The sequence below is a fragment of the Dasypus novemcinctus genome, chromosome 8 (genome assembly GCF_030445035.2).
Source record: "Dasypus novemcinctus isolate mDasNov1 chromosome 8, mDasNov1.1.hap2, whole genome shotgun sequence".
Taxonomy (NCBI): domain Eukaryota; kingdom Metazoa; phylum Chordata; class Mammalia; order Cingulata; family Dasypodidae; genus Dasypus; species Dasypus novemcinctus.
Window position 1 is genome coordinate 37689580 of NC_080680.1, and position 27049 is coordinate 37716628.

The following is a 27049-nucleotide window of genomic DNA, read 5'->3' on the forward strand; positions in this document are numbered from 1 at the left end:
ACTAAGGAGGTCTCAGCAGTAGACTGTGTTGCCATTTTGGAACCAACTTTTCAAGGTTTTAATTGATTCGCTGATGCTTTCCAGCACTGTTTCCCAAACTTACATACTCTGGTCTGATTTGGTAGGTTGGGGTGACATCTGGGAATCTAATTTTTTTCATAAGCGCCCCAAGGATTCTTATCATCAGTCAAGATTTGGAAACACTGATTCCTTCTACAAGTCCTGAACCAAAACCCTCGATATAGGGAATTCCCTTTCCAATCTGCTGGGCGTGTTATGGATGCATGACTGAACTATTTATTAAAGGGGGGGCGGGGATCCTGAAAACTGAACAATCCTGCTTGTACAATATTCACTGAAAGCGTTTCCTAGCGGGAAAACGTCCAATTCCGAACTAAATAGAGGATGACGACGGCCCGGACTTGGCAGGCCTGCAGCTGTCATTACCTCGGGAACTCGGGACCTCGTGGTTCTGACTGATCAAGCCGGGGCAGCGCCAAGATTTTCCCCCGTGAGAGCAGCTCCAGTGCAGGGCGGTGAGGATGGTGGCGGCGGTAAAGCTACTCCAGCCGGGGGGCGGGTGTCCTCACAGCGATACTTCGGCTTCGGGGTGGGTCAGGGAATGGCTGCTCCTGCACGCGAGAGCTACCCTAGGGTGGTGCGGCCAGAGGGCGTGAGGGGACCCATTGTATTTATTCTGGCTTGAAAGCGGGGTGCTGGAGCTACCCCTACCTAGAGTCCAGGCGAAGCGTTAACCCAGCGCCGGTGGCCAGCCAGGTACGGGGGGCAGTGGTGCGGTGGCCGGAAGGGGCAGGTTCAGTCTTGGGGCGATGGGGTGCGGGGCCAGGGTTAGTAAGCCCGGGCGCGCACGTCCGGGCGAGAGCAGAGACTCCGCAGCCGCCGCGGGGGACGCCTGCGGGCGCCGTTCCCCCGCGCAGCAGCAAGAGGCGCTGGGCGCCCGCAGCTCGCGGCGGGCCAGGGCGGCGGGAGGAGCTCCGCGCAGTCACCGCCTCGGCGGCCGCAGGCGCCTCCCCTGCCCCGGCCGCCCCTCCTCCGGCCCGCCCACTCAGTCGCTGCTCGGGGCCCGCCGGAGCCGCGGCGCTCGCCTGGCCGAGGGAGACTGAGCGCGACTCGAGCGAGTCCCGCCAGGGACAAGCACGACCCCTGGGACCCCACTTTGCTGCCCGCCGCGGTCTCCTTCCCTATCGTCTCGGGGGCGCTCGGTCCTGAGCCACGGTCCGCGATTCTCCTCCTCTTCCTCCCGGAGAGGAAGGAGCTGAGAAAGCCGAGCGGCCGCTCCGGGAGAGAGCGAGGCCCCTGCCCCCGAGGCTAGGAGCTGGAGGAGGCGGAGGCGGAGGGAAGCGCGTCACTCCTGGGAGGAGAGTAGTTCACCCCCAGGCAGAGGCTGTGGCTGCCAGTTTGCATAAAAGTCGCAGCGGCGTCGGTGTCTGGCGCCGAGGCTTTAGGGCTCCCTGGCTATGGAGAGGCGATCTGAACTTGGGGACGCCAGGAGCTCGGCTCCGTCTCTCGGGAACGCTGTGTAGTCACCTGAATTAACCGACGCTAAGCGGGGGAGGGGAAGGTAAGAAGCGGCGGGATCACCCGCCCCCCGCTCCGCCTCCCTTACTGCCCGAGGGGCCACTACCGGGGCGTGGGCGCAGGCTCGGAACCCAGTCTCCAGCACCTTCCAGGCGCGTGGCGGCCTGGCCCGCCGGGCATTTTTGCTGAAATGGAAAATATCCTCCAGTCCCCCGCAGCACCCTCCCTTCACTCCCACTCCCTCGCGCGCCTCCTCTCCCGGTCCTTGCCTTCCCCCGAGTTAAGTCTTCTCCACAAGTAAGGTCCTTGGAAATCGCGTCCTGATTTCTTTCGCTCTGTTTTCATTACGTTTACGGGGAAGGGAACAATGGACCTTTGAAAGTCGGTGTGAACCGCCTTAAACTTTCTGGAAAGGGCTGGGCTGGGGGAACAAACCCCACAGGAAGCCGACTGCGGTGAAAGGCTGGTGGAATGTGCGTGCAGAGTGTAGGTTTAGAGTGCGCGCGCGCATTTGGGGTGATTTTTGTCTCCTTACTGTTCCCCTGGGTTGATGGGGTCTCACCTTCCCGCGTCGCACCTTCAGTTAAGTAAGCCTTTAAATTTCGCGTGCAGCCTTCTTTAAAAATGGGGAATATCTTTAGCACTGGACTTCCAGCAAAATTGCAGAGTTAGTTGGTCCGGCAAAGGAGAGGTCCCGCGCAGTGATGACCCCAAAGTGCTGCAGTTAATATAGTTAATCCCCTCCTAGGAGTAAAACCAGGGTCCTGGATGCCCTCTGCTGAGTCCTGTCTCAGTCTCACCGCACCTCGCATTGGAGCGGAAGTTACTCAAAATCTCCGCATAGGGTTAGGAAAATAAACTTTGATTTATGTCTCTTTTCGTCGGCAGTTGGGGTTAAAGATAAGATGCCTCGTAATTGTTAAGAATTTCATTCCGCACCTGACCACCGTCTGCCTTGCGTTCACTCTTGTTTCAGCGCGAGGACGTGATGCAGTGCTGCACCGCTGCACAGGTGTAGGGTGTGCAGAGGACTTTTTAGTGAATGCTTCCCAGTAAAAAGTGAGCAAAACTTAGTGGACGCATGGGGGGAGTCCTCACTAGAGTCGAGGGAGGCGTGCAACCTCGGGGCAGCCAGCCACACCTGTTGGAACTGGGTTTGTGTTGAAAAGAAACACACTTGAAATATTTAGCCTTATGGTTCTTCGGTTGGCTAGAATGGAGCTATTAATGATTGACCCTTGAAGGAAGCTTGCCATTTTAAAAACTGGTGTGGGCATCATACTCTGGTTGTGTGCCTTTGCTTACCTGTTCAAATGATTCTTTTGAATTTGCATTTCTGGGCAAAGCAGAAGATTTGCTTAACTTAGTAAACACCTGGTAGCACTTATGGTGCTTTATCCTTTTACATTGAAATCACTTTTTTCCTGCAACTTTTGTGTGTGGATGGACCTGGAAGTCTGTCTTCAGTAGGTATGTCTGGTTTATCTGATGAATGTGTGTTTTCAGGCTCAGAAAAGTAAGGTTAGAAGTAAATTCTGAGTCACCACTCATTCTACATGTTAGCAGCTTGTGAATGAGAGAATTAGTGTAAGACTGGCTAACCATGAGATTGGACAGGGAAGTAGAATCAGCAATTTTTTACATAGTGCATGTTTAGATTTCCTTTGTCATAGCTAATTGTTTGAATAAAGGCTCCTTTCTTGATGTAGCCTGAAACCCATGAATTTTCAGATGTTTCAGATTTCACAACAGGAAACTAGAATGGGGCAACACCTCATTCAAGTTCCTGTAGCCCTAATCAAAGCTGTTCCCCAACAGCTACCGTAGAAATAAAGAAAAGACAAAGCAGGGGAGTAAGGCAGTCTTGTGGGCCATTTCTGAGGTTTTAAGGCTACTACTTATTAGCTATTTGCCTCTGGGCAAGTTTCTGAAATTGAGAAATATGAGTCACATTTCAGAAAGAGAAAACAGTAGTCATTATCAGATTCAGTGTTAGACACTTTGGGTGTTGTATGTAAGTTTGTACATTATAGAGTGTTCTAAAATATTTATGTGTATTGTTTCATCCATTCCCCCACATCTACCATCTGTTCAGCTTACAAGTATTAACCACCAATTGTGTGCCAGGCCCCCTGGAAGCAGCCTCAACACAACCCTTTGTGGATTGTTCATGGTGGTTGGAGAAGGGGTTGGGGTGAAGGGGTTTACAGCTGGGAAAACTACAGGGAGGGACCATCCCTGTGCAGTGGTTTCCATCTATAAAGATGAAATTATTTAATTTCATCTTTATAGATGATGAGATCATCATTGCCCTTGATTTCAGTCCAGCCAGGGAGACAAGGAAACTTAACAATGAGAAGACCCAGTCAGTGTTTGGGAGAATTATGCACAGGGTGCTTTGAGAATCCAGAGGATGCCCAGAAAGGAGGAGGGAGCAATTTTGTGAAAAATAGCACTAATTAAATCAGACAGAATAGTGGGGACTGAAAATTGGTGTCAGAGGTACCACTTTGAAATTTTAAAAACAAGACTTCTTCAACTGTTAAATTCGTGTAAAAACAATGGATGAGAATTTTTTTTGAGGATTCAGTTTACTTGGCTTTGTATATGATAAGGTACTGTACAAGCGAGTGCTGTTTGGTATTAATACTTTCAAAATATTTTAAAACTATTAATAGTTAGATACTCAGGACAGCTTGATTTAACTGGTCTCAGCCACAGATTTCCATTTTCCTGTCCCTTTCCAGAATTTCTGAAACCCATCCTGAGTGTGCGCGTCTGCAGACTTTTTAGGTTTGCTCTTGTCATCTGGCATTCCTCACTTGTCCAGGTTCTGCCTAATCCAGCCACTGCAAATCTTTTACTTTGTTTGTGTTGTCGCATTATTTAAAAGAACAGAAAAATGGACCGTCTAGTACAGTGCATCACTTAGCAAGGGGCCTGTCTGGGTTTGAACAATAAATTTCATACTCATCTTCCTGCCTCCCAAACCAAGCTAATCCTCTTGCTTTCCTCTGTCTCAACAAGATGGATATGGAAAAGGAAAAAAAAAGAGAAGACATCTGTGTATCTGCATTTTTGAGAACTTGAAACTCATTCTCACTACTTTCCTCCATTTGTAAAGTAGTGTGATTTTCAACTGTACTGTTAAAGAAAGGCTGTTCTCTTACTAGCAGCAGCTGCTGTTTAGGTGAAACTTGAATCTGTAAACAGTACTTGCTTTAATTCTCCATGTGAAATGGACTTAGGCTCATCTGACATTTTTAATAAATTGCATTTAACAGAAATCCAAACTCAGATATATAAAACTATCAAGTTAAATGTTACCGTTTTGGGGGGCAGCGTATATTCATATAAATCAGATTTCATAATAGTGCTACAGAGGCTGACTCTTGATATATAGTTAGAAGGGACTTTAATAAAAATAATATTAAAAGCAAGGAAGTTAAGAACCAGAGAGACTAATTAGATAAGGTCATATAGTAAATTAGTGGCTGAACAGGGACAGGAACCCCTTTGTCCTTGTTTCCAGTTAGCTTCCCTTCCCTCATCCCAATGTACATTAATTTGACTCTATTTGGCTACATTAGCAATTTACTAATTTTAATGTAGTGGTCAAGTAATTTGTATTTAGAGTTAAAAACCCTGTGCACCCAAGTTTAAGGCAGACACTTTTTTTTCCTTACACAGCACTTACATACGATATGGTGTACATAGTAGGGTGGTGGTATTTACAGTAAATTTCTAGCAAATAAGGAAGTAAGTGTGAAGATAATATCAGCTTTACTTGCATTTTCTATAAATGATTAAAAAATGTAGAAGTATAGAAGTATGTGTTTTTTTAAAGAAGCAAGTTTCTGAAAACATTTTTCAGATTTGTGTTAAATCATAAAGGTATTCTAGAATTATGTTTGCATGTTCTTTTGTTTCTCCCCCTACTCACTTTGTGAAGCCTTTAATTTTGGTTGTCAGGAACAGTGTTCAAATATTTTATTGCATTTCTCATATGTGCAAGGCACTGGGCTGGTTGCTGTGAGCAACTCAAAGATAAAGTATAGGTTTTGTTGTTGTTATTGTTTTTTAATTTAATGTCTTCTTTAAAAAAGTGAACCAGGGGTGCAGATGTAGCTCATTGCCTGCTCCCCTTATATGAGGTTCTGGGTTCAATTCCCCAGTACCTCCTAAAAAAATTAAAAAGTGAAGCAGTCTGGGAGACTGTGTATGTCTAAAAATACAGAACAGAAACACTGGCTCCCGGTAAGTCAGCCCTTTGATCTATGAATCAAATCAACTTTGAAATTACTGTTCTTAGACTAACCTTGTAACCAGATCTGTGACAAGACATTTATTTTCATGACATGGTGAGGAATGACGAGGCTTTACCTTTGTATCAGGGCTCCACCTAATAAGTTTGGACAATAAGTTTGCTCAGGAAAAGTTTCAGCAGTTTAATATTAAAATACGGCTTTCATGCCATATATAGAGGTGTGATTGGGGCATTGTTGCTTGAGGGTTGCACTTTAAGACAATCTCTTTTTAGCCACTGAGAAAATAATTGTCCTCATTGACTTGGAGTGGGATATTAGTATCTTAAAACACATCTCCACGGACTAGATATCCTGGTCAGGTCTGATTCCTAAGTCTTGCTCTTAAGAGTGAGATTGTAATTGCTTTGGGGCCTTCTCTAGTTACCGGCTGGCCCCTCTGAGAAGGCAGGCCTTCTGTTGTTTTAATGGTCTGCTAATGGTGACTCCCTTCCCTGAAAAGTGAAGTTTTTTTCACGTATAAGAAGGCTGGAAAATTAATTATTAACTTCTTAGGGTTTATAAAAATTAGGTTAGCACAAGGACAGATGTTTGATTTCTGTTTTAGAAGGAATGAGAAAAATGAGTCATTGTTTTTAGATACCACCAGCATCACTGCTATAAAATATATTTTATTAATGGAAAAGATGTGGCTTTAATGGCTCAATAGGTGCTTACTGATAGCCTTCCTAAGCCATCCTGGGCATACTCAATCACAGATGAAGTGTTACAAATGTTGAGAAACTTGCCACTTGATAGGAAATAGGGTGTGTATGAAGGTATATCTCAAAAGGCCAAAGAAGGGAAAAATAATCCTTTCTGCATGGTTAACAACATGTTTTTATTACTGACAGTTGCTGCTTTCTCGAGTGCCTGTTCTGATTGAGACACTGCCTGTCCTTCGTGAATGGCAACCCTTTACAAGGCATGGTCGTAATTAACTTTCCTCAGCTGACTGGTTACCATGTTGTCTGAGCTTGACTCTAAGCTTGTTGGTTCTGTCTTGGTGCTTGTGGCACTTAAGCCCATTACACAGCCCCTGTTTACCAGTCCTGTAGCTGGCTGTATTCTAGTTCTGTTCTCTTCTACAAGGTCCAGCCATCTCTCCAGTGCTAAGTAATGGACTTGTTCAGTGGAGGTCTTGCCTTGATTCTTGCTGAACATCAAGGAGGAGATGTGGCATGGTCCCTTTGGTATGCCCAGGTCCCATATTCCTAAGAGGAGAAGGAGGGTATAACCATTTTATATTTTGGCCAGGACCTCATCACAGGTGACACCCTTCCTGCCCTCCTTCCAGAGAACATGAAAGACTTCCAGAGTCTGTTTTCCCTTTTCCCTGCTTGTTGGTCATTATTGGACAGCATTTGTCATTTCAGTAGCAGAGTTCAGTGGTAGATTTTAGTTCCACACACAAGATTTTAGTTTATACCCATGAAGGAAGCTATCTGTGCTCTTCTGATGGTACACATTTGGCTGGAGAAATCTGCAGGGGCTTTCAGAAACGTTTGACCTTATTCCATTCACAAGGATTTAATCAACTGAACCGTCATCTCTTCAGACCCTCAGCCCAGTTCCTATACCCCATCATGATTTGTAATTACTCATTTATCTATATTATTCCCCTATTCCTATCCTCCAGCACTGGGCTTTGAGCTTCTTGAAAGAAGGGACAAGTTTTTTTTTTTGTATTGCTAAGAAAGGTACTCAGTCCTGAACCTGCTGCTCCCTGTCTGTCAAGGCTTTACTCTCAGTGGTTAAAGTTGTCTTACAAATAGGCTATGTAATGTAGTAAAAAGCAGTACAACACTTGGATTCTGCTTCTGCCCCTGCCACTAACTGAAACTTTGCTTTGAGACAGGATTGAGCAGCCTGGAATTGCTTCAGTCTGGGTATCTCATTATTCATCTAGAATAATGTTAGTTTGAAATGCTTGTCATAACATGCTCCTTCCATGTTTCCTAGGGTCATTGCATTTTGATGTTTGTGTATTATTAGGTCCTGTATGTTATTAGGTCTCTGCTTGTTATGAGACATATTTCTGTTGTCTCCCACCTCCCATTCCCCAACTTTGAACATTCTACCAACATAGCTTTCTTGGGCCTTTAAAGCAGTTTAAAGCTTTGTCCCTGACACTGCAGAGAATACAGTCCAGCAGCTCTGCCCTTTGCTCTAACCTTAATTAAATCGGTCTCCCTCTGGTCAGACTCTGGCTTTGATTTTTTTCTCTCCAAGGCCAGCTGCAAGGCTGATGGCCTGTCTGCGCCTGCCATTGTGTGCCTCTCTCCAGCCGGCTGTCACTGTCTGCTGGTTGGGAGCCTGGCTTGTGTCTTCCCAACCCTGTGATTGCTGGAGAACAAGGGCAGACGGAGGTGGTCTAAGGAGCATCGGGAGGGAGGGGAGTAAAGGAGAAGAGCAGGAATAGCTTTTCTAAAGAAATAATTGTGAAAGGAGGAAAGAATTCTGAGGGATAATAATAGGAAGAAAGGAAACAAGTGAACAGCATAGAAGGACCGGTAGGTACTGTAAAAGGACCCTTCTCTCTCTTCCTCTTCAGTTTCTTAGTTGAAGAACAGTCTTCGTGCACTTTTGTTTCTCCGTTTATCCTTGAGTTCTTTACTTCCACACACAGCCCTGTGTACTTGGCTTTTTTTTTTCCTTTCTTATTTGGTTGGGCAACGGAAGTTAGCTATTCTTTTCTGTGATCCTTCCTCCCTTGCATGTTCCCCACTTACTTTCTTTTCTTGGCCACGCTAATGTTCTTTAGCCTTTTTGTCTTGTCAGCCATCTTGGCTTTAGGGTCAAGCATTGCTTCTTATGAATGTGTTTAGCAGAGTTGGAAAATGGCAGGATTAATTAGTAGATTTGGCGGAAAGATCAGACATTTGTCTCTTGGGCTTTGCATAAATGACAGGAGTATAAGAATGAATTAAAAATGTTTCTTGAAGGTCACTTGCTTCACTTTAAAATAGAAAAGTGTTCATTTAGTTTAGGCATTAAACATTATACTAGGGACCCTTGTGTATGTTTTGTGAGGGGGGGCAGGTGATCCATAATTTGAACAGAAGATTCCAATATAATTTGCCAAGGATATATCTAAGTTAGTGAATTTGTACCTTATTTGCTAATCTGAATTCCTTAAATACAGACTCAGAAGCTTTTGCTGTTTTCAAGGTAATATTTTAGTTAATTTTTTTTTTCCAGGGACTTACTACTTCCTAACTATACTTATCTAATAGTGTTCTGGCACAGTGAATTTCTAAGCAGGAGAAACCAAATATCTCTTAATTTTAAATAATATGTATTCCAATTCAAATGTCTAGTGGCAAAAAAGTCATTTTTAGTAAATTTTTAGTGACTTTAGTTATTTTAGGAGTATATATTTGAAATGTCCCTTATTATCCTTTTGCATATTATAGTTTAATTTGTGTTAGTATGTTTTTGGGTAGTTACTTCCTTTTGAGGGAGGAGATAATGTGAACAATACACGGTTTCAAACTAGAAGTCTGGTGTATAAAGGTGTTTATCTGAAATAGTAGCTTAATTTTGTGAATATCATTCATTGTCTAAATTGACCAAGTGGAGAAAGGGAGGAGAGTATAATTAAAGTTTCTCCACCTTTATCATCTCACTTCATAGGGAGAGATTCATAATTGAGGGTTGGTGCATTCCCCTTCTACCTCTAAACATTAGCTTTGGGTATGATCACCTTAGCAAAATTGAAGTGAACCAGGATCAATATAAGTAACCCAACTGTGCAGTTTCCTATTTCTTGAGAAGGTGCTAGCTAGGCAATTGCAGGTGATTGTATGACTACTCATAATAATTGAGAGTTGAAGGAGAAGTAAAACAGGGCTCTGAGAAGCGCAGGGTTGTAATGGAGGACATGCCTTGTGCAGTAGAAAGTGCTGCCCTGTTTAGAGGTCTTAGGGTGACCAGTTGTTTGGGAGTGTGCTTACACAAAATGAAGCAGCTCTCCAGAAGAAAAGCGACTTAACTTTTTCAACCATCTATCAGTTTTCTCCCAAGTAGTTATTAATAGATAGATAGGTAGAAAGATATTAATAGATATATAGACTTACTGTTTATGCTGGTTCCTGTCTGTCAAGGCTTTACTCCCAGTGGTTTCAGAACAATGCAATTATCCTTATGTTCTAGGAATAGCATATATAATAAAATATACTCTTAGAAATGTGTGTGTGGGTGTGAATTATCCCCCCCCACCAGAAACTCTCTGTTTCAGCTTTTGTTTTTGATAATCTTTATAATATGTATTTAAATATATGAACCTGTCTTCATGAGAATGTGGATCACAGTTAAATTTTTATTTGATAATTGGTGAAAAATTAAAGGGCCTACTTAACTTTGGGAAGTTTATTTTTTTATTGAACAGTTTTATAAGGTTGAGGTACTAAGCTTATTGTTTTATGAATTCCAGACATATTCGAGTCTGAACAAAACAAACAAAACACCCTAGCCCCCCATAAAACGTTCTGAAAAAGACCATGATTTTATTCTCTATAGGAGGTTGGAGTATGGAGCCATGAATTGAACATTCAAGGCCGTTAGGAGCTGGTTAAAGATTTTATTAGGTCAAAAATAACCAATACTTTAGGTAAAATCTATTAATTGTTCTCATAATAATTCATGAACACCCCTCTTTCCTGGAGTATTTTACATTTTGCTGTGACTGGGCATACCAGTCAGTGGATTATAAAGATCTTCCAAGATCTTAAGAAAAGGAAAAATTTCCTTAGCCAAGTTTTTGGCCAGTTGTACGGATAGTCTTGGAAAGCAGAGAATGTAACTTGTAGAATTGAGCCTTCAGTTGGGTTCTGTTTCAAGAATTAACGGTTCTTGATGAAAAAAGAATAAACTTGCTTAGATCATGCCAGCTTCTTGGCTGTTCCTACAGGCCTGGATTTTCCATTCAAAAATAAGTTCTCATAAAAAGTGTATGTAGGATATAAAAGAGCTGAAATGAGTCAAAGGTATCATATTTTCATTAGGTGTGAAATATGGGGCCAGCGTGCATGTTACAGCACTGGACCGTAGGCTTCCCTTTGCATTGAATAGTAATAGCTGGACAGTTTTGTGGACAGAGAGTATATGGTTTACAGGGCAAGTGTCTTCAGCCATCATGTAAGTGACAAGGGTTGTGGTAGTAAAGTTATTTCTGTATTAGCATCTCAGCAGTAGAAAGAACATTAAAATCCTGCTATCCTAATGTCCTTAAGAGCTCTTAATTTTGAATTACTGCTGCTACCTCTATATTGAGAAGACTTCCCTTTTGAATGCAGCATTAATTGGCTGTCAGCATAACAATATAAAGTGGAGTGTAATGTTTCCCCTTTTTAAATGTGCCAACTATATTCCACAGTATGTTGTTAAAACTATTACAAAATATTTTGAAAAGTTGCACTTGTCTATTTGTTGCTGGTTATCTTTTAGGATTCCTGTTTGCTGCTGTTAATCTACTTTTTCAACCCCCACAAGATTTCATACTAGGATTGCCTTTTGTAAAAGTTAATGCATTGGGTTATTTGCTTGAAATATTAAATGTTGTCAATTTCTCTCAAATCAGGGAAACTGATATAGAGAGATCAAATAAATTTCCCAGAGCGTCAAGGATGGAGAGAGAGAAGGAAAAATACTGGGACCTACCGACAAGTACTTACTGAGTACCCACTATGTGTTAGGGCCTGTGTGAGTACCAGGAGTAGTAAGACATTATCCCGGGTTTCAGGAGGCTTGTAGCCTGCTGCCGGAGATAGGCAAGTACATAAATTAACTGAAACATAAGTAAGATGGTCTTATGACTATTAAGTGTTTTAACACTAAAGAGATTTAAGAATACAGGGAAGAAAAGAAAATGAATTTCTTGTGGAGCTGGGAGAAGATGTCATTGATGAGATAGCACAGTGTTTGTAACTTTGTGGGAATATCTGTTTTCTTAAAATCATGCCCCTTTTTGTAAGCAATAGAACAAAACAAAACATGACCTCTTTTAATGTTATTAAACTTTCAAAACAAATTACTTTCTGTGATCAGTTACTACAGGTTATTACTTAATAAATTGACTGCTCTTACCAACTGTTTGAGCCCCCATTCCCCCTGCCCCTTTGAGCCATGAGCCACAGTTTCAGGTTATACACTTTTTTTTTTGCCCTAAGAAAATAATTTTATTTAAAATAACAGTTTTTAAAGTATCTTCTTTTTGTGGGGCCAACTGAAAATTAGACAAAAGTACTGTGTTTTTTTTTTTTTTTTTGGTGGAATTTATATAACTATTTTTTTATTCTTTTCATTTTTATATTTTTTAAAAGATACTTAGATTACATAAATGTTACAGAGACTATATAGGGGATGCTCCCCACGTCTCCCACATTTTCCCACATTAGCAACATCTTTCAATACTGTGGTACATTCATTGCAGTTGATGAACACATTTTAGAGCATTGCCACTAAGCATGGATTATAGTTTACATTGTAATTTACACTCTCTCCCATCCAATACTGTAGGTTATGGCAGAATACATAATGCCCTGTATCTGTTGTTGTACTGTCATTCAGTACAATCCCCAAGGCCTGAAAATGCCCCCATATTACACCCATTTTTCCCTCTTTTTACCCTCAGAACCTCAGTGGCCACAGCTTCCATATCAATATTTTTTTCCATTGTCAGAATCACAATAAGTCTCTACTAGAATACAAGTAAGTCTACTTTAGTCAATAGTTCATTCCTCAATCCTGAGTATTCTTGGATGGTGATGTCCACTCCATCTTTAATTGAGAGGGGTCTGTGATCCCATAGGTTCGATGGATGGGATTCTCTTGCTTGCAGTTATAGACACTTTCGGTTCCTAGGTATGTTGTTTGTCCATCATCTCCTCCTTGTTAGTTGTCGCCGCAGAAAGGGTCCAAACGCACTGAAGAAGAGATCTGATTGAGGCCAGTCTCCCGGAAGCCAAATTGATCTGGTCAGGGTAAAGGATGGTAGCTCCACATGCCCCACTTCAGGTCAGAGAGGAGGGACCTTGTGCTGCTGGGGACAGGGAACTTGTACAACGCAGGAGAGGCTGGGGATGGTGGAGTGGGGTGCGGTGGGAAGGACCAAAAGTACTGTGTTTTGAGTGCTGACCCTTTTTTCAGCATTTGTATCTAAATCTTTTAAGTTGATGTGATATTTTCTTACACGTAGTAATTTCTTTAATTACCTGCTTTATATGCTTGAATTAACTGAAAATTTTAGATTCCATGATGTTTGATTTTTTTTTTGGTTATATAACCGAGCCTTTTGGGCTTAACATTTCTTATCCAGTAAATACTCCTAAAACAACTCCTAAATACCAAAAATTAATGCTTCAGAAACTTTGTGGAGTGCTTTCCTAAGTTCAATATGAATGACTTGGGCTAGCTCCCATTTTGGATTATTTGTCTTGTTTTAGGGGGTTTCATAGATTGTGATAGGCCCTAAACTACATAAACTGTATCATAAAATTCTCATGTGCTGCTTCTATGTGATGTGCGTTTTCCATTAGAAACACAGCCCTTTCTAAAATGACATGTAATAGAACAAACAGGTTATGAAGTAAAAACATTGGTCTGTAAAATTTGTAAAATAGTGCCTACTGCTCACAAAGAAACCTTGAAAGCCCGAGGAAGCTCTTCCTCCTCTTCCTTGGGTAGGTCTGAGAACCTAAACTCAAGCTAATGCCACAATTACCGTCTAAATTTCCTAGCTGATAAAATGAATACCATGCAGTGGGTTGACTTAAACAATGAGAATTATTGGCTTATGATTTGAGGCTAGGAGAAGTCACAACTGAGGTGTCAGCAAGACGATGTTTTGTCCTGGAAGGCTGGCTGCTGCCAATCCTTCGGTCTTGGCTTTCCCACCCTGAGGCAGTGCCCATGGCGGTATCTTCTCCCTTCTCTTTCGGGTTCCACAGGCTTCCAGCTTCTGCCCCTCCATGTGGCTTTCTCTTACTATACTGAATTTCTTCTGTTATAAAGGACCCTAGTTCAGAGTATGACCCATCCTGATTGAGTTGGCCACACTTAACTAAAATAACATCTTCAAAAGGTCCCACAAGGAGTGGATTAAGAACATGCTCTTTCTAGGGTATATAATTCAGCTGACCACGAGTACTAACAACTTGTATTAAATGGCCCTTGCTCAGTTAGCCTGAGAACCTGACCACCATTTTAACAGTATATCCTTGGTCTTTTCATTTTGTCTTCCAACAAGTGATTTAAAATTGAATATAGAAATTGCATTTCTTGGGGATCCTGTGTTTCTTTTGTCTAATACCTGTAATTCCTACCACAGTCATCTAGCTTCAGCAAGAGCTTAAAATTGCTTATTTAATGAGTGAAATGTCAATACTACTTTTTCTGTGAGTAGTTTCGATCTGTAGCGAGTAATCAATAAATTTTAAAAATAATTGATTCATAGTATACTCCTAAAGTACAGCTATAAATGTAAAGTGAAATCCTAAAGCAATACATTTGTATCTTTAAAAATCTTAATAAATTGAGGGGAAATATACTTAAAATATAGGGAATTGTTTTTTTTTTTAAGATTTGGTTGTAATAGTTGTGTTTTGGAAAAGAATGATTGTATTTGCCGTTTATGCATTTACATGTTCTTCAGTAAAATATAGCTAACGGCCTCAGAATCTTGTGTGTATATGTATGTATATTATATGTGTGTGTATTTACATACACATAGTTTTGTGGAAGAGTTATGAGGAAAACACAAGCATGAATATTTATTTATTGACAATTTTAGTTTGTAGTAGATAACCATCTGAATTTTCACATAGGATACCACTATGTGAATTTGAAGGTGCAAATTATTCCCAGTGGGCTGGTGACTTTATTTAGCCTCTCACTGTCTTATTTTATTGTGGGTATGTCTGAAGACACATTATCTCCCACAAAAGAGCCCTCCAGCCTGGTAAGTAATAACAACCTTTCTCACCCGGAAACAATGAAGTATCAGATGATTGCAGCCTTGGAAACAAAAGCTGCCTACTCCCTTTCAGAGCAGATTATAGTCGTGATTTTCCTCCCGCCCTAGTGAGCCTGGCACTCAAGAATATCTAGTTTAGTCCCCTCTTTGTTAATAAAGGATCATAAAGGGGTCTTTGTTATACTCTCCCACTCGTACCAGCAGGATGTATCCATTATTTTGTTCTGCTGCTAGGCACATGCAGCTTCTCCTTCAATAGTACCTTGATTTCTGTTGTTTTTCCTTTGTCATGAAGATTAAGCTTCATCTAAATAATTACTTTTGTTCATTTTTCATGATCCAGTTTAAAATCGGATCCCACAAATCAAGTGTTTTTGACAGGCACAATGACTCTGAGAATGTGCTTTGCCCCATGTGAAATCAACATCAATTCCTGATTAGTTTCCCTGTCTGTCTGCATTAATTTCCAGATCGTATGGGAATGCTTATTTGTGGCTTCATAATGACAACATTTTGTGTTCATTGGATTTGCTGTAGTTCAGAGCAATTTGGTATCATTATGGCTAGAATCTTATTCATTGTTTTGGCAGAAGTTTGTGTGAGGGGTTGTCAAGTCTCGAGTGAAGTCAGGTGACTCTGATAACCCCTAGTTAAGGAAGGGAAACAATAGGAGTTTAGACAGCATGTTTCTAAAGCCACTGGGCACCTCTTATTTATCCAGTCATTGAAATAAAAACAGAGGAAAGTTTCATTCAAATCAGATGCTGGGAGCAGATGTGGCCCAAGTGGTTGAGCTCCTGTCTGCCATATGGGAGTATTCAGGTTCCTGGTGCCTCCTGAAAAAACAAAATGAGCAATAAGCAAAACAAATGGAAAAACCAACTCAGGGAAGCCAGTGTGGCTCAGTGGTTGAGTGCCGGCTTCCAACATACCAGGTCCCAGGTTCAATCCCTTGTCCTGGGTACCTCAAAAAATAAACAAATGCTTTATTTTTATAAATGCTTATTATAGAACAAAAAATTTTTAAAAAACTGACTTCCCATTTTTGGGCGTCAGCTTCTCTTAGATAAAAAAGAATCACACGTGGTATAGTAAACTGCATGAAGAATTCCTGAGCAAATTAATCTGCCCTCTCTGACTCAGTACCGTTCTAGTTATGCTCCGTCCGGTTGTTTACACCTGTGCTAAATTCATTTTTTGAAGTTATTGCCTCTTGATTATTTATTTTTTCAGAGCCAAAATTTTTATTTGCTCATTTCTTGCAATTGAAATATTCTTCGATGACATCCTTGGCCTGGGATTCTTTACCATAGTCCTTAGCCACCATACAACTGCAACCAACCACTTTACAGGGCTTCCCCTCTGTGGATTTTACAGAGGCCTGTACACTCCCCTAGTTTTTTTCCTTTTTTTTTTTTTTTTAAGATTTATTTATTTATTTCTCTCCCCTTCCCCGCCCTGCCCCACCCCACCCCACCCCACCCCACCCCAGTTGTCTGTCCTCTGTATTTTTTTGCTATCTGTTCTTCTTTGTCCCGCTTCTGTTGTTGTCAGCGGCAGGGGAATCTGTGTTTCTTTCTGTTGCGGGTCATCTTGTGTCAGCTCTCCGGGTGGGGGGCGTCATTCCTGGGCAGGCTGCACTTTCTTTCGCGCTGGGCGGCTCTCCTTACGGGGTGGGGCGCACTCCTTGAGCGTGGGGCTCCCCTACACGGGCAGTCCTTGTGTTCATCAGCACTGCGTGTGGGCCAGCTGCACATGGGTCAAGGAGGCCCGGGGTTTGAACTGTGGGCCTCCTATGTGGTAGACGGACGCCCTAACTGCTGGGCCAAGTCCGCTTACCACTCCCCTAGTTTCTTGTTGGCTGTCAACCTTGATTGGGCTGATTTGGCACTGAGCACAGAGGACCTCCACCAACTTGACACACAGGTCCATCACAGTAGGATTCAAGCCCACTAAAATGGGCCTGGGGCCTGTCCAAGGCTTTGGTAGGTGCCACGGTGGGCCATCGCGGAGGAGGGAGGTCGGCAGCACCTCTGGTGAAGCGGTGTTGATGTCCATTACGCCTCCAGCAGCGGTGCCTGCCTTCCTCATACCTGCCTTCCTCATACCTGCCTTGGCTGTGTGTTAAGGGTGGAGCGAATCTTCAGAGAAAGAGCACCTCCCAGTTGTTTTGAAAGACGAGTAGTGGAACTGATAAAAGCCTGACCACTAGAGTCAAAATACGGAAGTTCGAACCCTGGTTTTCCTTTTTTTATTAAGCTGTGTAACTTTTTAAAATCTTGGTTTTCCCTGCGGGTAAAATGGGGATGATAATACCTCCTCATGGACTTGTTTTATTAGTTATATTAATCAAGTTAATGCATGTAAAGCATTTGCAACAATGCCTGGCAGTAAGTGCTCTTTCCTTAGCTACTTTTATCATCTTAGCAATATTTGAATGCCTATTGTTTTTCAAACAAAATTTGAGGATTTAAAGAGATAATAGTCTTCAGACTTTCCCAGTGAAGGAGTTGTTCACAGTCTCTATATAGGTAAATGATAATATAGTAGAGAAATTTAAATTGCTTAACCAAGAGAAATTAAACACCCAAACATAAATGCTCATCTCCTGGAACTTTTGAGGACCATTTTATGGTCCTTAGATGACATAGAGGATTTAACTTTAATTTGAAAATCTTAGAATAATGATACTCAAAGTGTGACTGCCTATATCAGTGTGACCAAAGTAAGGTACATTTAAAAAAAATTAAATCCTGGGCCCTCTTTGCACCAAGTGAACCAAAACACTGGGGAGAAGAGTCCAGGAAGCCACATTTTTAAACAAGTTTCCCTGGTGGTGGTTATAGACATACTGAACCCCCCTTCCCCAATGGCTCCCTCACCTATTTGCTTGTTTTTGCTCATTGTTGCTGCTGTTGTTGTTTTTTCTCATTTGCACTTGCTGTTTGTGCTTTTTTTTTTTTTTTTTCTCTCATTGTCTGTTTTTTTCTTAGGAGGCAGGGGAAACCGAATCCGGGGCCTCCCATGTAGGAGGCAAGTGCTCAACTGCTTGAGCCACATCTACTCCCTGCTTGTTTTTTGCTCATTGTTTTGCTCTTGGTTTTCGCTCACTGTCTGCTTGTTGTTTTTGCTCCATGTCTGCTCTTTGTTGTCTTTAGGAGGCACAGGGAACCAAACCCAGGACCTCCCATGTAGCAGGTGGGTGCTCAGCTGCTTGAGCCACATCCATTCCCTACACACTGAAAATTGAAAATGGAGAACAGTTGGGCATAGAACACTTGTGTTCAACCAAGGTATTCATTAGAATCACTTGGGGAGCATGTAAAAGATACTTACGCTGTGATCCTAGACTCAGCTCTGATTTAATTGTCCTGGGGTATGGCACTGGGCATTAGCATTAGCAGGTGGTTATAATGTGCAGCTAGGTTGAGGAGCAGTGGTATTAGAAGACCATTAATGAAGGTGATTGCCCACATAGTTTACTAAAGTAGAGATATAAATTGGACTTTTTAAAAAAGTCTTACAATCCACATATCTCTGAACCTTGATTTTTTTTCTTTTTGCAGTGACGGTGTATCATGTATGCCGCTGATTCCAGGGGACGCTCCCCTGCTTTCCTACAGCCTCAGAATGGGAACGGCCATCGTCCATCTAGTTATGTTCCAGGGAAGGTTGTTCCGCTGCGTCCCCCTCCTCTTCCAAAGAGCCAAGCTTCAGCCAAATTTACTTCCATCAGACAAGAAGCCCAGACAAGCCTCGCTGTCTCATCTGAAGAACAGCAAGTCCGGAGAGAAAGCCGAAAGCAGAAAAGACATAAAAATACTTTCATTTGCTTTGCTATTACTAGTTTTTCATTTTTTGTTGCACTTGCAGTTATTTTAGGAATATCCTCAAAATATGCTCCAGATGGTAAGTGTGTGTGTGTGTATGTATGTATCTGTGTGCCTGTGCAAGCACATAGAATAAATTCTAGGCGAAGATGGGAGGGGAGAAAATAATAGTTGTTTTTATAACATATTAACATTTACAAATGTTGCGTTCTAGCTAAACTAATATACAATTAGGTAATCAGAGGTGTAAGTTCTTATGAATGAGATCAGTTTTTAAGGGACTCCACTGGAAATTATAAAGTTAAAGGATTACTGTTCCTTTTTATTTTGTTGCTTTGGCCCAGTGCTCAGGAAATTCTTAGAGCCTCTCTTTTTGGAAATGCTTTAAAGAATCTTTACTGAACTCTTGAGGCAGCACAGTTTCATCCTTTATAGTAGGTATGCTTTTTGGACTGCCAATAGTTTTTGTTTTTGTTGTTTTTTTTCTTAAATGTAGTGATAAACTAAATTTTTTTTTTTTAACTAAATTTTATTTTACCTTTTTTTACAAAAATAAATGAATAAAAAGAATAAAGGTTCATGCTCTGTGGTTCAAAACTGCTTGGGAAATAATCCAAAAGAGAAGCTCCAAGTAATTTTGAAGTAACTGTTCATCTTTGAAGAAAACATCCATTAGGATGTGTATTTGTCTAAAATTCATTCATTTCTTTATGGTTCTACATCATGGAAGGAGGTTTTGAGTTCTTAAATAGCCTTTGCTTTTCAAATACTTGAACGGTTTTGGAGAAGTTTGTTGTCAGTTTGCCTCATTAAAATACCAGCGAAGACTTGCTTTCTAAAAGAATCCTATCCATCTATCTGAAAATCAGAGGGCTCAGGGCTGTGGAAAGGAGAAGACCATAGCAAGTTAGATTGGGCCCATATTTGTGTATAGTTTTTTAAAAAGTCTACAGATTTTTGTAGAATTAGATGCCTCCTTAAATGGAAATAACATTTGAGAGGAATTTTGCCACTTACAAAATTTAAAAAAATATATTCTATTTGGTTCTCTTGGGTCCATTAGGGATTTCAGATTTTTTAGGTCCTGGGGGAGGTAATATTGTTACTTCTAAGAAAATATACCTGAAGTAAAAGATGGGCAGGCCAATATCTTTGTTGATCAAGCTAGTAGAACAGGTTATTAACTCTTAATATTGCTTTCTATTATAAATAATATTGATTTCCTCTCCCCTTTTCCATAGCAGAATAATCAAGTTTACTGCTGCTGATTCATTTTTCCTGAGATGTTTATGTTAGTGGGAAATCAGAGCCAAAGTCTGGTTTTTATTGGTGTTTTACTATTCCTTCTAAGACTTTGAATTGTTGATGTGGTTCTTTGAGTCAACATTCTTTCTTTTCACATTTTGGCAGTATAAGTGCAGAATATCAGTGGAAAAATCTGGTATGCTAAAATCTTTCCAGGTCAGACTCATTTTGGTTATTGCTGTTACATAACTCTGATAATGTGCCTTCTCTTAATTCTACAAGTGGGTATAGCCAGGAATGGGGACCTGGCTTAGTTATTTTTCAGTACTTTCTGCAGGCCACAGACTTTCTCTTTAAGTACGTTTTACTGGAAGGAAACTGACTGAAATTTTTGGCGATGGGTTTAATGAAGCATGCTCTCCTAGGAATAATTATGAACAGGAGGAACTGTATAGCTATGGTAGGCTCTAGCTCTAAAAAGACTGGATTTCCTTCTATGTAGCTAGGTACAGTACTTGTTATGTGGGGTATACATTTGCTTCTGGTATAACAAATTCCATCTAGATGTTTTATGAGAAAAAAGATAGAAGAAAATGTCAAGAAAGTCACAGTATTATACCAGAACAAAATCTAGAGATTTCTTGTTTCTTAGATGAGAAGGAAAGTTTAAGCTTGTTCTTAGTATAATGGTGATGATAAATGTTTTCCTCAGAAGAATTAAATTTCAACAGTTAAGATTCTGTTGTGAGAAGAATTAATTCCGTGGATATAATTGCCAGTGACTTAACTAGCAAGGCTAAATTTTAACTATTTTGATGTAACGGTTATATAATCTAAAGCTTCTTTAAAATGAAAATTTAACTAAAAAAAAAAAATTTTTTTTCTATAAAAAATAATCTTTGTGCTATTCCCATTCTTTCTTCTTTTTCTCATATTCTCCAGTATGTACCTTCCACCTTAATGAATCCTGTTTCTTCATAGAGTTCCCAAACATACCCTGCTGACTCCTACATTACCTAGTTTAAATACATTGCCCTTTGTTATTCTGAGCAACCAAATGGACTAGATAGCAAGGGATTCTTCCCTCATTTCTCCTCTTAAATACTGTTTCCATCCTTTGGGGATCCAGGTTCAATGTCACTTGTTCCATGAAGCTACCTCAGTTATTGCAGCTCCATCCTTTCTTTTTCTGAGCTCTTTTGCACTTAAGGTAATTACCATGTTGTTCCGTATTTATATCATACATGGTGGCTTTTTCTCCCAACTAGATGGTAAGCTCTGAGGGCTGGGAGCTCATTCCATGTTTTATAAGTTTGATCCTCAATAAATAGGTCATTAACTTATCAAAATTGAAAGTGTGATTTTTTTTTCATCCTCTTCCAACTTATGGCAAAAATTAAAGGTCTTATGCATCAAATATCTGGGGCAATGCAGAATACTTTTATCTTTTAATCATCACCTATTCAGTTGGCAAATTCTAATTCTGTAAAAGGAGCACTACAAGTTAAGTAACTTATTTCTCAATGGAGGAACTTCCCTATCACTCAACGTGCTGAGTAATCTTGGGTTTGGCTTCTTTAATCTGCAGTTTCCTCATATCCAAAAACGAGAAGTCATGTCTTTGGCCAGTTGCCTTTTGCAGTTTTGCTGGGAAAGTATTCATGTCTACAGATAGCGATATTTATCAGCCTCTGCCTTTGAAAAGAATGAGGGGGCACACTGCCTTCTGTTAGCACCTCCTGTGTGATTCACTGTCCTGTTCATAGGAAGGAACTTGTGAAGTCACTCCATTCTTCTAATTACGGGCTGGGTTTGACAGTAATGCTTCTTGGATTTCCAAAACTTGGAAAAGTGGCACAGACCTCTTTGGTATCTGGTAAAGTCTCTGTTTCGCCAGAATACTATTTTTTAAATGCACAAAATATCCAGTATTACAAAGGAAACATTATCTTGAAATGGAAAGAATTCTAAGGACTTAAGGTTAACACCTCCACTCTAGACTCTAATGAATTTTTTCCTGTAGTAGGACTTCTTGCTCCTTCCCAAAGAAACCCCTCTACAGTTGAATGGATTTTATTATTCTGGAATAAAAAGGTTCCTGATTATCCAATTTAAAACTTTCTTATTCTCAGCCTTTTCCCATGATTCTACTTTGAAGAATCTTGGCAGTACTTACCTCTCTCTAATAAGACTTATTATTTTATATTTCTATGTATTTCTATGTATTATTTCCTTGCAGCCACTGCAGCATCTTTGGACTTTGCTTTGTCACTTTGTACTAAGTTCACCTAACTTTCCTTCCAGAGTTAGTCCTCTTTACCTGTGGGAGACACTGTTGTATTTGAGGATAAGCGTGGTGATTCTCTGATGTTCAGTAAAGGAAATCGAAATGAACCAAAGCCTTGGATGATTTAAAGGAAGAATGGTATTTTCAATGGCCACATTCAGTGCTTTTCATTACCAGCTTTATGTCTCTACCTGTAGGTAGAAATCTTGCAAGATATTGGCTGCCGTGCTTACTTTTGTGCTTTCAGATTTTAAATTCTTCCTCTCTTTCTCCTTCTCTCCTCCTTCCTTTCATTTCTTTCCTTCTGTCTTAGTTTCCTAGTTGCTAAAACAAATACTATGCAGTGGTTTAGCTTAGCAACAGGAATTTCTTGGCTCAAGGTTCAGAGGCTAGAAAGCTTGCTTCCTCTTGGGTTGATATCTTCTGGGTACTCTGGCTGGCCAGCAATCTTTCAGGTGCCTTGGCTTTTCCGTTATAGCAGCATCTTCTCCCTTCTCTTCCGGGCCCTGTTGACTTCGGCTTCAGGCTGCTTCCTGTGACTTCTTCCTCTGACTTCCACTCAGTTTATAATCTGTAATCTGGATTGAAGCCCAAACTGATTCACTTGAGACAAGATCATAACTGAAATAACATCTTGAAGAGCTATTTACAATGGGTCCACATCACCAGAAAGCAAACCGGAACCGAGAACATGTCCAACCTGGGGTACATGGTTCAACCCACCGACCCTTTCCTTCCTTCTTCTCTTTCCTCTTCTTGCCTCCCTTTTCTCTCTCTCCCTCTTTCTTTTTCCTTCTCTTTTTTGTAATGTTAGACTTCCTTGCTTCTGCCTGAGGAGACTGTCTCATCTGAGATCATGGTCTGTGATTGGGCTGTATTTATATGGAGCCCTGCAAGCTTTAAACTCTGTTAGAATAGCTACAGTGGCTCAGTTATCTTAGGAGTCTTAGCATTTCTTTTTTTATTTTTAGTGTTCTTAGTTCTCCATATAATGTTCTGTCTCTAGCCTGCTTTTCCCAATGGTTAATAGAATCCCCTAGACTGCGAATTAGGGTATAATTTTCGATTGTCTATTTATATGTATTTTTCGTATCCTATTAAAACAATTTGTATACTGGTCTTGTGGACTTTATAGTACTGTGACTTTCCTGTGAGGTAGTGGTTAAAAACATGGGCTCACAGTTTCAAATCCTGGCTCCTCCTTACGAGGGCCATGTTATTTAATTCTCTGAGCCTTGGTTTTCTCATCTGTAAAATGGGACTATTAAAAGTACTTTCCTAAAAAAAAAAGTACTTCCCTCAATATAGTATGAGGTTTAAATGAGACACTGTATATAAAGTGCTTAACACAATGTCTTGCCTCTCACGTAGTAGATAATAAATTGTAGCTGCTAGCACTACTACTGCTTGTCATTATCACTGTTAGCCTTCTTAGCACCAGATGGTATTAAAGTAATAGCTGGGTGTGTGTGGCACTTTTCCCAGGCAGTTCTCTATATAAGACCTAAGAAATAAAAAGAAATAGGGTCTCATGGTAATTGGAATTTAATTTTTTAGTCTCCTCTCCTCATCGAATTGATTCCTGGCTGAATCACTTAAAATTCTAAAGACTAGAAAGACTGGGGCAGGTATAGTTCTAAGAGCCCAGCTAATCTTGTTTAACTTGAGCCTGGAGTATAACTGAAGCCTCCTTTGGTAAAAGCAGACTGTTTTGTGCACATGTGAGATGAGAGCGGTTACTGGCCAATAACTGTACCTCAGATATGGTTTTGTACCAGATTGTGAACCTGGAGGCTATTTCTGGAAGAATGAACTGATGATGCCAGAGATTTTGCATCATCTGGGATGTTCTAAAACTGAGGGGAACATAATAAGCCCTTAGCCCACAGATCCCCAAATTTCCCAGTGAAGAATTAGTTAATATTATCTTAGTACTTCTTGATAGTTATCACCTTAAAAAAAAAAAACTACTAAATGAAATTATAACTTCAACCTAAAGTACTTAAACTCTATATAATATATAAGCCATTCATTCCAAAGATGAATTCATTTTGAAGTCAGCATCATGATTTGGAGAATAAGCTGATAGGACTTTTGCAGACCCAACTATCTTTCTCACACGGTGAGTCTATTTCTTTCACCATTAAAGGGTTTTTTAGAAAGGAAGTTCACTTTTATTTTTTTATTTTTAATTTATATCTCTCCCCTTCCCCCCCCACCCCCAAACCCCCGTTGTCTGCTCTCTGTGTCCATTTGCTGTGTGTTCTTCTTTGTCTGCTTCTGTTGTTGTCAGTGGCTCGGGAATCTGTGTTTCTTTTTGTTGTGTCCTCTTGTGTGTCAGCTCTCTGTGTGTGCGGCACCATTCCTGGGCAGGCTGCACTTTCTTTTCACGCTGGGCGGCTTTCCTCACGGGCGCACTCCTTGCGCGTGGGGCTCCCCCACGCGGGGGACACCCCTGCGTGGCAGGGCACTCCTTGCGCGCATCAGCACTGCACATGGCCAGCTACACACGGGTCAAGGAGGCCCGGGGTTTGAACCGCGGACCTCCCATATGGTAGACGGACGCCCTAACCACTGGGCCAAAGTCCGTTTCCCTTTTTTTATTGTTGTTTAAAAACAATTTAAAAGAACGTACCGTCTAATAAAAAGAACTAAAAATCCGTATTCCTCAACCACTATTTCCAGCATAGATGATTCAGGGAGAATCCATGTTTACCTTGTGAAGGTTGACCTGAACTAGTTGTTAACAACTCAGTTGTGTGTGGGGGAAGTAAAGGATTTGACATTTCTCTGCTAGGTGGAACTGGGTGGGATTCCCATCCTAATGACAGATAAAGACATGTTTGCAGATCTACATTAAACGATGGTAGTGGGCTTGGAATTGACTGATGGTTTTCTTGCCTTTTCTTGGATCTGATGGGATATCAATGCTGCCTTGTATTATAGAGAATTGCCCAGATCAAAACCCCTGTCTCAGGAACTGGGATCCAGGACAAGATTCTTCAAAACAAGTTGTTATCAAGGAGGGAGATCTGTTCCGTCTGACCTCAGATGTCACCGTGAATTCCATAGTCATTCAGGATGGAGGTAGGTCATGGTGCCTATCTGTGGGGCTGCAGGGTTGTTCTTGACTGTGGGAGGCAGTAGATACTCTTTATGTAGAACACTGTTCTGAAAGTAAATAATCTTTAGTTCATGGTGTCTAACTATAAAGACGTGAGAAGTTCCTAGGGCAAGGGTCCATGAGCTTGAATTAAAATTCAAAAAAACATTCTTGTGAGGACGTGTTGGTGCGGGTGTGATATATTTACTAAATAATACACAGTATAGTGTGGACTTAGTAAGGGGTCTGTGGTTTTCACCTGACAGGCAAAGGGGTCTGTGGAACAAAAAGGTTAAGAACCCCTGTCCTAGGGTATACCATAGAATTTAGGAAGTAGAAGGACCTTTAAAATCACTCAGGTCAAGTACCTTGATTTGTAGATGAGGAAAATTGCAGATAAGGGATGTTTCATAGTTAGATCTTCATTACAACAGATGGAAAGTGATGAGTTATATACAGTGAGATTCAAATGTGTAGGCACTTAAACATATTCTGAATGATCTACCTCCAAAGTGATGGATTGAAATGCATATACAAGGGCTTTTTTAGTGTGTTGAGATATGAAGGCTTTACTTTTTCCTTTACCACGTTTGGAAACCAGTTTAATTTTCTAAGTAGACTCAAAAGTAAATTCTTCTTCCCAACCTGATTGTGGAAATACTTTTATTCCCCCATAATATGAAATCTATTTATCTGTCTCTCAGAAAGATGTTTTATAAGTTGGCTTACAATAATAGCATTGTTCCCTGCAGGACTGCTTGTATTTGGGGATGATAAAGATGGATCCAGAAATATTACTTTGAGGACTCGTTACATTCTGATCAAGGATGGTGGGGCGCTTCATATTGGAGCAGAAAAATGCCGCTATAAATCCAAAGCGACAATTGCCTTGTATGGCAAGTCAGATGAAGGTGAAAGTATGCCAACATTTGGCAAAAAATTTATTGGCGTGGCAGCTGGCGGGACACTAGAGTTACACGGGACACAGAAGACATCGTGGACGTTGTTGGCCAGGACCCTGCATTCCTCGGGCTTGGCGTTTGGAGCTTATGCCTTTGAAAAGAACTTTTCCCGGGGCCTCAATGTAAGGGTCATCGACCAAGACACGGCCCAGATTTTGGAAAGTGTGAGGTTTGATACCCATGAGTACCACAATGAGAGCAGGCGACTTGAGGAATTTCTGAGAATCCAGGACCCAGGACGGATTGTTGCTATAGCTGTCGGAGATTCAGCAGCCAAAAGTCTCTTACAAGGAACCATAGAGATGATTCAGGATCGCTTGGGAAGTAACCTGATCAAAGGACTGAGCTACAGGTAGGCACATCAGGCTATGGGGTAGAGTCCAAGTCCGTGTGGAGAAAGAGTCCACAGCACATCACAGCCAGACTCAGGTCCCTGAGTGGCTTCTTGCTTTGAAAGGTGGGCCTGGAGGACAGGGTATGGGATGTAAAGCTCTGTTCTTGACCTTGTTCTTGAAGCCCTTTGTGAATGGCAGTGTTTGACTTGTGAAGAGTTGAGAACCAAAACTCTTCCCCCAGTCTAAAGACAGTTTACCTCTGAAGATACTTCCTCCTTTTACTACCTTCTGAAGGTAACTCAGGCTAATTGAGGCAACTTAGGAGTTGAGAGCTTAGGGCACAGATTCCATGCTAAGGCTTAAAACATGGTTTAAAAGCCCAAGGGGACAGAATTTGCACAATTTTATTTTATTTTTTGAATCTGCTTCTTGGTTAAACAGCCCTGGAACGGGTGATTGGTGCAGGTCTT

The 27049-nt window shown here is 41.1% G+C and overlaps 1 protein-coding gene across 2 annotated transcripts in view; it reads left to right on the forward strand.

Annotated features, from left to right (window-relative positions):
- The first annotated feature begins 373 nt into the window (after positions 1-373).
- CEMIP2 (cell migration inducing hyaluronidase 2) overlaps positions 374-27049 on the forward strand; it is an 81714-nt gene continuing 55038 nt past the window's right edge. The window contains exons 1-4 of one of the 2 annotated variants that reach the window (XM_058301673.1): positions 374-536; positions 18384-18726; positions 25126-25266; positions 26035-26596. In XM_058301673.1, coding sequence (XP_058157656.1) covers positions 18396-18726; positions 25126-25266; positions 26035-26596 — 1034 coding nt within the window. In that variant the 5' untranslated portion in view covers positions 374-536; positions 18384-18395. Of the gene's footprint in view, positions 537-1035; positions 1583-18383; positions 18727-25125; positions 25267-26034; positions 26597-27049 lie in introns of those variants that run through there. The other variant, XM_004464940.5, reaches the window with a different exon arrangement.